Raw genomic sequence first — 15,213 nt, forward strand, 5'->3', positions numbered from 1 at the left:
GGTTTTCTTTAAAATTGCAAATGTTTTGGAGACCTCAAGTCTGCAATTATTTGTGCCTATTTTTAAAATTATAGTCCTAAATCTTCAGTTTTTGGAGCCAGTTGTTAGATTTGAGCCCAGATGAAAACATGAAGTAGATCAATTGCACCACTAGATGGCAGCATTTGACAGGTTTAAACCAAAGGAGATGATCTAGAGATGGAGGCCTGCTGATATGGAGGATAAACCTACTTAATCTATTTCTGCATCATCTTATCTGTATGTTGGAGTTTAGATCAGCATTTAGATTGATGATAAAATATGATTTCACTGCATATTTAACACGTCTTTCAAAATTGTTGGATGATCATCGACACAAACCATCTTCTATCTTTTGTTTTACAGTTTACACATGAAGAAAACTAAAAGCTGTAAAACAAATGAATGTAGTCTGTCTAAATGACTTTTGTTGTTTGTCTTTCTATACTTGTGGGGACTCTCATTGACATAATGCATTCCCAGCCCCAAACCTTCACCACCACTACTAAATACCCTTACCTACAGCTAAATCTAACCTGACCCTTAAAACCAAACATCAGTGTTACCTCCATCCTACACATCTGGTTTTACTTTCTCTTCTATCACAACAAGCTCTCAGGACTTCCTCTTTAACATCCACAAGATCCACTGGTGGAAAGTAACAAAGTACATTTACACAAGTATTGTATTTAAGTACAATTTTGAGGTACTTGTACTTTACTTGAGTATTTCCATGTGATGCTACTTTATACTTCCACTACTTTTGTACTTTCTACTCCATTACATTTATTTGACAGTTTTAGTTACTTTTCAGATGAAGATTTGACACAATGGATAATATTACAAGCTTTTAAAATACAACACATTGTCAAAGATGAAACCAGTAGTTTCCAACCTTTTTGGCTTTTGACGTCTTACAAAAAGCAGTGTGTAGTCGGGGTCACATTTCACATGTCTGTGAGTTGTTAACAGCTCCTCCAAATAGTGATTTTTCCCTCTAAACTTCTCACATGCTTTCATTTCAATAAATGTTCAAATGATCCAATATTTCACCAAAAATCAAAGATTAGAGAAAAAGTCCAAAAACTGAAAACAGATTTGTGTATCAGAACTTTGTTTTTTCTTCTTTCCTCTCCCATTAATCATCTCACGACCCCTCAGATTTATCTGGTGACCCTTTCGGAGGGGCCTGACCCCTAGGTTGGGAACCACTGGACTAAACTAGCTAAACTGTATATACAGTAGTTGAAACTAGCTCCACCTCCAGCAGCTACAACAGCAACATGCTGCTCACACACTGATGCTTCAGTATTAATAATCTAATGATGTCATATATAATAATATATCAGTCAGAGGGACCAAACCACTACTTTTACTGCAATACTTTAACTACATTTAGCTGATAATACTTATGTACTTTTACTTAGGTAGGATTTTACAGGCAGGACTTTTACTTTACATTAGTGTATTGGTACTTTTACTTAAGTAAAGGATCTGAGTGCTTCTTCCACCTCTGACCTGACAATTCAATAAATAGTAAATATTCTGTAACAATTAATCACTGCGTAAAAACTAGTTTGAAACCAGTTTTAATTTAGTGATGCATAAATCTCCACTTAGCAGCCTAAACACTTCAGATATTACAATATACTTACAATATTTACAATTCCAGTATACTATTAGGCTACTAATTGTTTTCTACCTGTCCCTAATGGAAACTTAATTGAACATTATATTATATTATTATATTAATATAGGCTTGAACTTAGAAACAGCTGGTGCAGGTGTGGATATACTGGTTGATATGTTTGATTTGTTAAAAATTAAGAATATCAGCTTGGTTACATAATTCTGCTGCTACAATACACAGATCTTAACATATTCTAGATAATACTGCATTTATTAGTATTTAATGTCATCAATATTTTGTTAAATAGGCTATAAATTCATAACTACAGTGTGGTCAGCCGTTTACAAGGGTTAGGGTAACTCCAGGCCTTCAAGTCACATAATTAAAGAATTTAATCATTAATTTTTGTCAATAACATCAAAAAACAACAACCTGATCCATTTGGACTACTCAGATTTATTTGGCATACTCTTGACATGCAGTTGTGATCCTTACATCGAAAGTTTTCACAGTACTAAACATGCTTACAGGAAATATGACGACAGACTGTCAAAACAACGTGAGTCTGCTACATTCATCCGTTTTGGTCAAGTCCACGTGACATCTTGAAAGCGTGAAGGATGGTGTTAAAGAGGATTAACATCACCTTATCAAAAGGGTGATTGCTTGACACAGTTCAATTCAAACAAGACACCCCCTCCCCCTCACCCCCCACTTTACACAGACTGGATGTCCATCACAATATATTTTTGGTTCTCCCTGCTGCATTAGTCCATCATCAGCGTCTGTTCTAGGTGGAGGAGTTCAGGATGCGGGAGTCTGCGGAGTCGGAGCGCTCTTCGTAGTCTTCATCGGGGGAGTAGAGGCCGGATTTGGGTCCCAGCGAGCAGCCCTCCTCCTGGATGCTGATGCGTTGCTCCTCGGAAGGCCTGGAGGGGAGGATGGCTGAGCTGCGAAACACGGTCCCCCCTGGGCCCGCGGGGGCTGCGGGGGAGAAAGGCGACACGTACTGGGCCGCCGAGCGGAGCTGGTACTGCTGCTGCAGCGCCATGGTATTCCACAGAGTCACGTCGTTGTGCACGAAGGGGCTTGCCTGGCTGCGCGTCAGAGAGTTGCGCAGCATGAGCGGGTAACGCGTGGGCTGCGGGAAGGACGGGTGCTGCAGGGGGACACCCAGCGGGCCGGACACCACGCCCGAAGATGAGTCGGATGTGAACCGGAGGGACTCGGGCACCCGGAAAGCCGAGCCCACCGACCACTTGGCGGAAGAGGACACCGGGTGGTAGGAGCCCAGGGTGTGCTCGAACAGGTGTCCGTTTGAGGGCAGCACCAGGGCGTCTGGGTGCGGGTCGGCTTGCTGGTGCGCGCCAGTACTGTCAGGACTCCGGCTGGACAGCAGCACCTCAATGGCCCCCACCAGGTCCCCCCCGCAGCCCCTGAGGATGAGCTCCAGGACAGGGGGCTTGTGAGCGGGGAAGATCTTCTTGAGGACCTCCAGGGGCGGCCGGTTGGCTCTGAGGCTGAAGGGTAGGTTGATGGAGCCGGCGAGGCCTTCAATCAACACGCTCTGCTCTCCGGGGCTGACGGGATACTTCTGAGGACTCTCGGCTTTGGCCTCCTTCTCTGTGCTGCCGCCTTTAGGGAGGCTGTAGCGGCTCTCCTCTGGGTGGGAGGGGGTGCCTGGAGGTTCAGGGGTGTAGCAGGAGTTTGGTTTGGAGCCCTCAGGGGAGCTGACCGGGTCCTGCTCCTTGTCACTGGAGCTCTCTCCGTTCTCCCCTCCTGACACATCATCAGGACCGTCCTCTGTCGGCTCTGCAAGCCAAAGAAACAAAAAAGGTCAAGACACAAAGAGATAGGAAACATATTTCCTCTTCCGCAAAGCTGTTGGAGCATTAAAAACGAATTAAGGAGACTAATCTAACTTCAGAAACACGCTGGCTTGCACTTCTTACTCCTCTAATTCAAAGCAAGGCCACTCTCAGTTCTCCTCAAGAGGAAAAAAGGAAACATACAATTAATCGCTTGTCAACTTGTCTCCAGCACAGCTATTTATGTGGATTTACTTTTTGTTTTTTTCTTCCTTTCTCTGCAAAGCTGTTAACACAAAGTGCTGACTGTGTGTCATTGAGGAATCTGGCGTCGATGCCTTTTGACCACATTTGGCAAACAGATCGCCTGTTGCTTGGTAACATTTCATCTGAAGTTGACCTCCTGCAAGAAATATGGCGATTACATTCGATTCAAGCTGTCCAGCGCTGATTACTGTAATCTTTTAAAGCGCTCTGCTCTCTCTGCTCTGTCAGGCTGAGGTGAAGCTCGGGCCTTGTGTCCCACTGTTTTAGTCTCAAAAAGCAACCGAGTGGAGTCTGATGAAGAGAAAAAAAAAAACACAACTAAAACAGCTACTGCAGGTGGGAATATCTCGGTAATGATTAAAATAAACCCTGCATGATCTCCAAATGTGGGAGGAATAAGAAAAAAATAAGAAAAAAAGGTAAATAAACACTCATTTGCTCAGTAACAAACAGAAGAAAAGGTGCTGAAGTTGAGTTATAGAATATAATGCACAAGGTGGAATAAATTGGCTTTTACAGCATCCAAATGAAACCATCTCCAAAAACAAACAATTGACAAAATTTGTTATTTCTTACATAAAGATCACCCCTTAAAGAAAAAAATGGAGAAAGAGAGCAAATACAATGTCCAATAATAAACGCAGAAAATCTAAATACTAGTCGTAATGTCTCTTAATACTCTGATAATTACAAAACAACACTATTAGCCTCTAAATCCTGCCAAAGCTAATTGCTTTCAAACATATTATTCATTTCTGTAAATGACTCAATAATATAAATAAAGTTTTGCTTTTAAAAATCAAATAGTGAGAACTGTGAAATCTCACATTATAAATCCATATTCATCTCATGGTTATCATGAGGACACGTCATCTTTAGGCCTTGTTTCCCTTTTTATTATTATGTGATGTTTTGTAAATGTGTTATCAAAAACAATATTTTATTTCACCTTTCACACAAACACTTTATTATATTCTAACATGTCCTGTGATATTTTAAATAAAAAGCAAACAGTGTTTTATTTTGAATTATCTGTTTACTTTCTTGAGTCTTTCTTGTCTCTTGTGTGAATTTTCTTCCTCTGAGCATCAATAAAATCTCTTTTAGTGATTTTAAAAAATGAAAAATGACCTGAATTAACCTTCATATATCAGTAATGACGTCACTCCAAAATAACACAATATTCATTTAAAAGGAAAATGTGTTTTGGGGGTAACTTGTGTGGAACTAAATGTAAACAAAATCTCAACATACTTTAACACTTTGACGTTGATCGCATCCAAAAACTGTTTGTACAGGAGTCACGTGCAGATTAGATACAAATCTCAGTCTTTGTTCCTTTTTTTAATTTTTAAATCGTTACTTGTTTTAATCTATAAATGTGTTTTACATCATTTTCCTTTGAAAGATTTTTTTGTGTGTGAAACATATTGGTGAAGTAATCCTGTGAGAATGTGACATTTTGTGATTTATTTATTAAATTATTTGTATTTATCAGTAATAATACTAGTAGAAGACTAGTTGTAGTTTTAAATTATTTGTCTTTCTTGCCAAAAGAAAGAGGACATCACTCCATAAAATGGCACTATTTTGTCACATTTCATTATTTTCATTCCGTCAAATAAAAACAAAGCTTCAGCAGACATTTAAACATTTAAAAGCAAACTGTATCCTGCAGCCTTCCTCTTCATCATCCTCCTACCTGCGCAGGTTTGTGCTCCTGTCTGCGTGGGCTCGGTGCTGCTCCACCTCAGCTCCAGCTCCTCTGTCCTCGGCGGAGCTCCCTGGTTCCCCTCTCCGGCCCCGGCTATGCCGATGCCGGGCAGCACTCTGAGGGACTCCGGGATGAGGCTCTCCAGACTCTCGTTGGCCTGCTGCCTCCGGAGCGCCACCTGCGCCGCCATGACGCGCTGCCGCTCGATGATGAGGATGCATTTCTCGCAGGTGCAGTCCTTGAAGCGGCAGTAGCGTTTGTGACCTTTGAGCCAGGAGAGCACGCCGTGGTTCCGGCACCGCGCGCACTTGGGGGTCCTCTGCAGCGGGGCCCGGGGCTGAGACACCGGAGCCCCCATGTACAGGTAGGGGGACCCGTAGCCATTCATTCTGTCGGACGCAGCGTGTTTTCCAGGACGCACAAGTGCATCTGCTGTGAGGTGAGGCGGGGCGGGAGTGTTGTTGTCAGGAGAGATGGGGCTGGATGGAGCAGCTCTGCTACACGCATGACAGGATGAGGATAAGAGGTGTAGGCTTGTAGTGGAGGATCCACCTTTCCCCCGGCTGACAGCACAGATATGCATCAGGCTGACACGCTCTTATGGAGACGAGTAACCAAACGCTGTCACTCGCGTCAAGGCGCCTGCACGCTGCAAGAAATGTCCATGTGAGGCGAAAAAAAAAAAATCTGCCAGCAAGGTTCAGATAACACAACATGTTTCCCTCTGAGGTTCACACGTTTGAGCTTCTTTTAGAAACAGGACGATATGTTTAATGACGAGAGAAACACTTGTGTCAAGAGGAAACAAATAATCACTGTGTAGTTTCAGTAGTTTGGAGATTTTCAAGACTTGATCCTGAAAGACAGATTACATCTCCACAAAGCTGCAACATTTTCCTCAGAAATGGTCCCAGAAAAGGCGGGACAGGCCTGTGATTTGTATATTTTAAGACTTTGTGCAGGAAAACTGAGTCTCTGTATGAAACAAACTGCCAGAGTCACTCAGAGCTTTTTCTATTTGCAGCTATTTGTAGATTTTTTTTAAGATACATAAACGTCCAACAGTTCAACATGAAACAAAATATGACATCATGTCTTCATAAATACATTAAAAAATTAAGTCCAAATTCAAATGGAAACTGAATCCTTGCATGAAACAAACCATTTAAACATTCAGAGGAGGTTTAAAGACAAACTGCAACATTTCCTGTTGGCACCAATTTATAAATACTTTATAAACATGATGCATACCATTTTAATGTTAATTATAACAATTAACATGAAACAAAACCATTTAACATGAAAATAGCACCATAAACGCCCAAAAGATACGTGTAAACCTTCAGTCCACAGTCCAAACACAGCTGTTTCACTCAATTTATGCTTTATTTATCTAATTTATCCTCTAATCTGGATCATTTCAGATATATATCCTCACTTTAAGGAAATAACAGGAGCAATATGGAAATCAAAGATCACGTATAATTCAATTTAGATTTGAAGAAGTCAGAGCATTTTGTCTTTCCGTTTCCTCTGCCAGCTGTTGGCTGCAGGCCTGCAGGCTTTGAGCCTTAATTCTGACAAAACGCGCGCTGCCTTCTCGCACCTTTTACGCAACCGTACATAACTTAGATGATTAGGTCTCTACATGTATAAAAAGCCCTTTGGGAACTATGTCGAGGATGCTGATATGTCCCTTCTGCTGGACTAATAGAGGGCATTGAAACATAACACCGGACAAAGCCGGGGCCCATTTCTGACCGTAAAAAAGGTTTATTCAAGCAAATAATGGGATCCGAGCCTGCGCGGCTTACAGAGAATAAGAGCACGGTAAACTTCCCCACATGAAGCCCGTCTCCAGGGCTATTAAGCTTTTAATTGGAAAATAGCAGAGGAAATTTCAAGGTGACTAGAGTGGCTTTGCAGTTTGTGCCGGTCGAGTAGATTTGTGGGAGTGGGAGGCGGCGGGGTGGACGCCTGCACCACAACGCATAATAAATTTATTCATGTTGTTCGTTGATAAAGAGTAAAACACAAAAGCGGAATAAAAGTTTATACTGCAGGTTGGCTTGTAACTGCATGGCGTTCAGCCTGGCTTTTTATTCTTTCATTTTGATGCTCTGCAAGATGAAGAAAGATGTCACCATGTAAATATTTGATGTTGAACATTTCAATAAAACAAACTAAATGTATTTTTATTTGTGAGAATGTGTTCTTTATTAGATAAGGCCTACTGTACTTTTTTTTTTAAAAAGGAAACACAATATTATTGCATAATTTAGATCTTAAAGGAATATTTTGGAATTTTCTGAATAACAAAATAAAGTTAATTAAAATTAGTTACACAGACAAATTATGAGTCTCTAAATGAAGATGTTACTAAAAATATGTTGCCAAAACTAAACAGAGAATAGTGCTTCTCAACCTTTTTGGCTTGTTAACCCCAAAAATGAAGCATCACAGATTTTTTTTTCCTCCTCTGACTGTTTCATTTAAACATGAAATGGTGAAAAATCTGTTATTTTTCTGATCTCTATTCTTGTGTCTTTGCTTTTAACACACATCCTTTATTTTATTCTGCATATTATTGTGGTTTTATTGTGTTTGTGTTTCATGTTTTTGTGCCTTGCTGTAATGACAATCTCCTCTTCCACAATAAAGATCTGAACTGAACTGAAATCTATTATTTCACAAGGAGAAAAAAAGTTCCTGTTCACTATAAAAAGGTCTTAGTGGCAGGTGTGTGGGATCAAAAACTCACTCTGGCAAAATTCATACAGACAAAAAAGCCTGATGAAGGCCTGAGGACCAGAAGCTTCTGTTATTAAAGTGAGTTCAAGTAAGAAAAGGGGAAAAATGAACAAGTCAGAAAAACAGTAAACACTATATTGTGTAACAAGCTTTAATCATCTTGTGACTCATCAGATTTATCTCCTTCTGTAGGCTGAAGAACTGCTGTCATAGATTAAAGCTAGATATAATATTATAGAAACACTTACATTGACAACACAGTAACTTGTTTATTGTTGTCAAGTTACTTTTTAAAGTCAAATTTCTTGAATTTAACTGATAATGTCATGAATCTTAGATCTTCTCATGTTGGATACAGTTCAGCTCAGGTTAAGTCTCCAAATACACAAACTTGACAAATGATTTATATTAGACAGTTTTTTGTTGATGAAATGATGGAATTTTCCATGTAAAATGGAAAACAGACATCCTGCTATAAAAAAAGATGGTCATAACTTTAGAGTGTTCAGCCTGCACAAATATCACTTTATTACTTTAAATCACGTATGATGAAGAAAACACCTGAAATGAGCAATTATTAATAGTTTTGTTCAGTGTGGAAAATGTTTTTCATCCTTTTTAAAAACCACAAAACCTTCAATCAAAACTCCTCAGATGGATCATTTTAATTTGGTTTGAAGACAAATTCATCATCTACCTAAAAGTAGAAAGTGATTTATTTATCAGCTTTTAAAGAGCTTTAAACAGATGTGAAATAAGTGTGATAATAAGTGAAGAAGAGATATGATGAATCTTATAAAGACAAAACAATGAGCAGGTTTTATGACTCCAGTGGCAACAAGCAGTGATTATCTGGAGCCTGTTTTGTTCTTATTTGCAGATATTTAACACCATAATGTGAGAAACTTTACTTACTGTGGACAAAGACAAACAGACACATCATGACTGTACAGCTGCACTGTGAGGCTGCTATTAGCTACAGTTCACTAGTTGACTGCAATGATTACAGTGTAAACATGACGCTGCGTTTAGACCACAATGTTCTTAATGTCAGGACTTCAGGGCTGCAACTAATGACTATTTTCATTATCGATTGATCTGTCGGTTATTTTCCTGATTAACTGATTGGTGATTTGGTCTGTAAAATGGTGAAAAATGTCGATCACTGTTTCCAAAGCCCAAGATGCAACCTAAAATATCTTGTTTTGCCCCGAACAACAGTCCACAACCCCAAAGATATTCAGTTCAGTAACATAGAGGACTAAAGAAACCAGAAAACATTCATGTTTAAGAAGCTGGAAGCAGAGAATTGTTATATTTCTTTCTTTAAAAATGACTGAAATGATTAAATTGATGATCAAATACTATATACAATACTTTTCTGTCAGCTCTACAGGAGTCACTTATCCTAAAATTATAGACAAAAGATGAGGCTAAAGCCTTAAAATGAAGGAGAATTCACAAAGATGTATGAAAAAGTGTAATTTGAGTTCATGTATTTATATAAAAAAGGAGGCATTTTAAACTAAAGAAGCAAGTCAACAGCTTCCTGTATGGAGGAATCTGAGAACAGCAGGTTAGCATCTGATGCTCATTACTCCTCTTTGTTCAGTCATGCAGATGTCAGGTTGTCTGTTCAGACATCAGAGCTGCGGACACACGAGGAGGAGGTTCGAGATGTCGACAAAGATGTTATGAGGCTGCTGAGATAGTTCTCTCCTCCGTACGCGATCCTTCATAAGAGAAGTATGAGTTTGTTCTTCCACAGCTATATACAGAGCTTCTACTGGAGGGAGGCAGAAAAATACATTGAAACCTCAAAAAAGGGCTAAATGATCCACATGTATGATGCCACTGATGCCAGGTTGGTAGGTAAAAACAATGAGGATCAAAACCCTTAATGAGACTTTGTAATTTCTGCTTAATTCTTCTTGTACTTTTGTGATATAACGACTGAAATGTTCATATCTGACGTGATGAAACGGTAACATTTGCACAAGTAGGGAAAAGTCATAAAAATCAGCAAACAGACTCAGTAATTAATGTCAGTTACACACTAATATCAGTCTTAAAGGTGCAGTGTGTAAGATTTAGTGGCATCAAGCAGAACAGAGTTGGCAGAAAGAAGAGGAGCCGCTTCCTGTGTAGATATAAAGGGCTCATTAGAACAAAAACGCAATACATACAAAACATACTTATGAATATTATATTCCATTTCTGCCAAGTCTGTTTTGCTAGATGCCACTAAATTCTGCATACTGCACCTTTAAAGGAAAAGTCTGGTGATTTTTTATATTTTTCTTCTGTATATTTCTTTTGAATTAACTACTTACAAGTATTGTGTGTGTATCCAAAGTCTGATATATCTCACCTCTGTGCTGTAGGCCTCTGTTGTTGGCAAAAAAAAACTATTAAAAACACATCAGTGAAGAGAAGAGAAGAGAAGAGAAGAGAAGAGTTTAGTCACGTTAGTTTGTTTAGAAACGGCTCCAAAGACTAAAGACAGAGTCAAGTTTTCACTCTCCGGACAGTATTTCCGTGTCAGGAAGAGGCCACAGTGCATGCATGAGGACGCGGGTCTGTTGACATCACTCTGCTAGCTTGTTGTGCTACATGTATCACAAAGTTTTGAATTTCTACTAAACTTCTTTGACAAATTTACAATGTCTGGGTCTTTTCGGGGTGATAAGAAACATGTCATCCTGTGCAGCAGTGTGACTCATTGACGTGTTTTTAATAGTTTTTGGACAACAATGGAGGAATAAGATTTATCAGACTTTGGATAAACACATAATACTTGTTAGTAGATCAGTTCATTGTTGGTTTGACTCTGCACATGAGATTTGTTGACAATAAGAAAAACACAGAAAGTCATCAGCTATATCCTTTAAGTTTGCTAAGATTAGCAAACATTAGCAACCAAAACCTACCAGACCTTGTTAATTATGTCATTGCAAAACTCTTAAGTAGCAAAGCATCATTGAAGAAGAGGATTTTATTGCTTATGAATTCTACAGTATTTTTTTTCTCTTTTAAAAGTTCTTTAGTCTCCCTGAATTCAAAGTGGACACTCTGATTAGCCTGATGTCCAATCAACGCCATGGTCAAAGAAGAGTGACAAAAAATAAAATAAAAAGACTGTATCTCCATCTTTATTTATATTTTATCTCATTTACATGCATTTTGTTTTTCAGAAAACCTCCAACAACAACAACAACAAGAGAAATATCCTTGCACAAACCAACATTTTATTAATGATAATCATGAATTTATTACATTTTGTGGCATCTTTTGTGCTGGAAACTCACTTTTGTAAACAACAACATCAGGCGATTTTTGTGAAGCACACTGGTTCATCTTTAACTCATTTAGAAAAGTCATGTAAATGTTCAGTTTGATTATCATTATCATCTAATGCTTCTCTGAATATTTTATCTTTAATGAAGATAAAATGGATTATTATAGAAAGAGAGTTACGTTTATATTAAATCAATTTAGAGTTAAGAGGAAACACTCATTAGGAGAAGTCATAACACTGTATTTCCCCTTTATTTGCTAAAAATCACCCTCTCCTAATAAAAAAAAAAAAATCAGTTTGTGCAAATACTTTACATTTTCACCCAACAAAAATCACTTGAACATGGAGGTCACCACTGAACATCTTGCATCACATGTTTATATTAGCAGAGGAAACTCCTCCGGCGGGGCCCCTTTATCGCGGGGAGGGGCTGACCTCTGCTGAGTGGGGTTATTATTAGGTGCTGATTGGGGGCGTCGCCGCCACTCAGAAGTCCTGTCACAGAAACGCTGATTTAAGTCTCCCTGGGGAGGCGGGACACTGAGCTACTACACAGGAATTAGCTCGACATCTGAATCAGTGAGACGCTTCTTTTTTTCCCTCAGAGGACATCAGTCAGACGTCAGCCTTCACACACACACACACACACACACACACACACACACACACACACATTTATCTCCAGGAAAAAAAAAAAGGAAAAGTCTGTTTTTCTACTGCAAGAAAATGTGTCAGCTGGACATTGATACAAAATATAAGAAGTTCAAGCAATAAATGTATGTTGAAAAATCAGTTACTCTGCTTATATATTGTTGGATTTGACACATCGTTACATAAAATGTAATCTGAAGTTCTTTACTTTCTATTCATTTACAAAACAGCAGTTTATAATTTGGGTTTGGAGAAGCAACACGATCATCAACAGGATGAGTATTGATATCAGAAAGAGGAACTACACAGAATGTTAAACCTGCAGTTTGGAACTTTAACATATAAATGAACATCCGTTACATTTCAAGCTCTTGCCAAACGAGTTCACACAATGCAGATTAAGCCCGTCAGCGCCAGATAAATCTCTCTGTATTTCACAGTATGCAGAGTTTTTAATCTGGTGTCAGGTTTGACATTCCCTCTCTGGCTGGATGAATGCATACTGAGCACGCTCTATGGGCAGAGCATGCACACGAGAGCTGACTTCCTGTTAGCTCTCTGCTAGCTTCAATTGGGCTAAAATAAATTTAATCGTGTGGCTCTTCTAGACTTTCCAAATGTTATCGGACTGAATGGATCAAATTCTGATAGTGAAAAAAGTCATTTCGTTGGGGTTGTGTGAAGCTCAAAACAATTTATCCACCATTTTACGGCTGCAACATTAGTGACGGAGCAGGTAACAGCGTAGCCTGTGACGTTAGCACGTGTCGACAGTGTTTTTGTAATTACTCTCACTGCCAGAAGGGGGGGAGTCAGTTTTACTCGAGACTTATTATCTTAAGCCTGTGAAGTTGTTATTTTGTGAATAATATCTTGATAATTTTATGAGCAGCCCCCTACAGGCCATTAAAAGTACTTTATCTAAGAAGAAGCCACTGTTCTCACTGGCAGACAATAATCTGGTTTAGAAAGTAATCAGATTCTTTACTTACGTGAAAGTAGAAATACGACAATTTAAAAATATTCTGTGATATGTCCTGCGTCTAGAATTGTACTAATCAGCAAAACGTACAGTATTATCAGCTAAATGTACTTTAAAAGTACAAAATGTAATCATTATGAAGAAAAGCATTATATTATGATACATTATATGTAAATAGCATTTTATTTCTGTGGAATTTAATTTATAACGATGCATCCAACTGTATGTTGAAGTTGTTGTTAAATAGATCTTTATATGTAAAAACTTAAGATACAAAGTCACTTAATGAACTGTGAAATAAATGTACTGTAGTAAAAAGTACATTATAGTCCTGAAATGTGGTGGAGTAGAGCTACAAAGTGGCACATTATGGTGTACATATAATGTAAAAAGCAAATCAAGCTGCAACTTCAGACTTTTGTTTTCTTTCATCTTCCTGGAGCCGTTTCATCACCATCCATGATTACTTTTAACTTTGTCCAGCTGTGAGTAGCTCCTCCATTCCCTTTGTGCTTTGCTTTGTGGGAGAATACTGTAAAATCTTGGGCTTTTTAGTCAGCATACCAACTATTTTGAGTATACTTAATTTAGTCACATTCATTTCTAAACACACCACATACTCAAAACCTGCCTAGAATTAGTCTTTATTATGGATTTGATAGGATAACGTGGGCAAAAGTGACATTTCCTCCTATTTTCTGTTGTGCGTGAGCAGACAGCAGAAGCAAAAGTTGACTGTTTCTAAGACTCTGATTCATAAAAAAAAACAAAACACTTATGACAAAGAGTTCAGTCCTCCTAAAGGCCGGTGTGTGTGTCTAAGATCAGGCAGAGCAGATGTAAAGACAAATGATGGGTAACGTCCTCAGATTGGTTCTGGATGCACAGCGGCCTGTTAAGTTGGTTCAGTCTGTCTAGTTCGGCCTGTTTATTGGTGCTTGGCTCTCAGGGCTGGATGTTTATCAGCAGAGCTCTGCCTGTCCTTCACACAGCACCGTGATCCTTCACTACTGTAGCAGCTCCATGATCCCACTCTGGTAATACACACTGTACAAAGACACTCGGGTACGAGCAGCTTTAACAATATAACAGGGAGAGTTTTACACAGCATTTTGAATTAATACAATCACTTCAGCTGCTACAAATGATTATTTTCATTATCAATTAATATTTCAATTACTTTCAATTGATTAGTTGTATGAGGTTTATAAAATGTCAGAAAATTATGAAAAATGTCAATCATTGCTTCCCAAAGACAGTGTTGCAACCTCAAATGTCTCGTTTGTTCCGACCAACAGTCCACAAAGTATTAGAGGACTAAAGAAACCAGTAAATATTCATCTTTAAAGGAGCTGGAACCAGATAATGTTAGTATCTTTTCTTAAAAAATGTCTCAAAAGAATTAATCATCAAAATAGTTGGCGATTCATTTTCTGTCGACTAATCGTTGCTGTTCTAAATTACTAGATAATACTGTGTGAGGTGGAAATGTTACCCACATACTGCTTTTACTGTAACACACATGCCATAAGCAATTTCATGTTGTATTTTTTGCAGCTACAGGACAAAATTTAAGTAGCTGTTCAAGAGTTTTAACTTCATCACCCAGAAATCCTGTAACATGATGTCAGTTTACGACACAATCAGGTTCATCCGGTGACACTTCAAACAAGAGAAGGGATGATAAAAGTAAAAGATATTTTAATTTCAGCCTTCAGTTTGGATTCATCACTTCCTGTTGACAGACACAAATGTGATTGGACTGAATTAGTATCTACATTAGTGAGAGAAAGATGTTTATTTAATGATTTAGGTTAATAAAACTACTGTATTCAATTCTGTTTCATGGTGTGTCACATGTCTGCAACTACTTCCATGAATGTTTATCGTTTTAGATCTCATATTGTTACTTCTTACACTACTATTTTAGGAAAATGTAAAGGCCCTGCAGACTGACACAGGTGTTTATTCAGTTACTGATTAGACGTCTGCTCAGATCACCATACTCAATAAAAACGGTGAGAGGGGATAACTGTCCTGCAGACCTGCAGCAGCTGTGAAAGTTAAAAGTGGAATCTGCATTAATTTGTCTAA

General features: G+C 38.6%; 1 protein-coding gene across 1 annotated transcript; it reads right to left on the minus strand.

Annotated features, from left to right (window-relative positions):
• Positions 1 to 2,084: 2,084 nt before the first annotated feature.
• Positions 2,085 to 7,677, minus strand: dmrt3a (doublesex and mab-3 related transcription factor 3a). Its single transcript, XM_042420481.1, has 2 exons — positions 5,426 to 7,677; positions 2,085 to 3,460 (listed from the first exon to the last, which is right to left on the minus strand). Exons 1-2 carry the CDS (start codon positions 6,018 to 6,020, stop codon positions 2,439 to 2,441), a joined length of 1,617 nt encoding a protein of 538 aa, XP_042276415.1. The 5' UTR covers positions 6,021 to 7,677; the 3' UTR covers positions 2,085 to 2,438.
• Between the last annotated feature and the right edge of the window lie 7,536 nt (positions 7,678 to 15,213).

This window comes from Thunnus maccoyii, chromosome 9, assembly GCF_910596095.1.
Source record: "Thunnus maccoyii chromosome 9, fThuMac1.1, whole genome shotgun sequence".
In the NCBI taxonomy this organism is placed as follows: domain Eukaryota; kingdom Metazoa; phylum Chordata; class Actinopteri; order Scombriformes; family Scombridae; genus Thunnus; species Thunnus maccoyii.

What these genes read in the sequence shown, in the direction of transcription:
- dmrt3a (XM_042420481.1), bottom strand. Translation starts at nt 6,020, where the DNA reads ATGCATATCTGTGCTGTCAGCCGGGGGAAAGGTGGATCCTCCACTACA. An exon ending in AGGAGCACAAACCTGCGCAG is followed by an intron (nt 3,461 to 5,425) that starts GTAGGAGGATGA and finishes TTTGGCTTGCAG; the next exon opens with AGCCGACAGAGGACGGTCCT.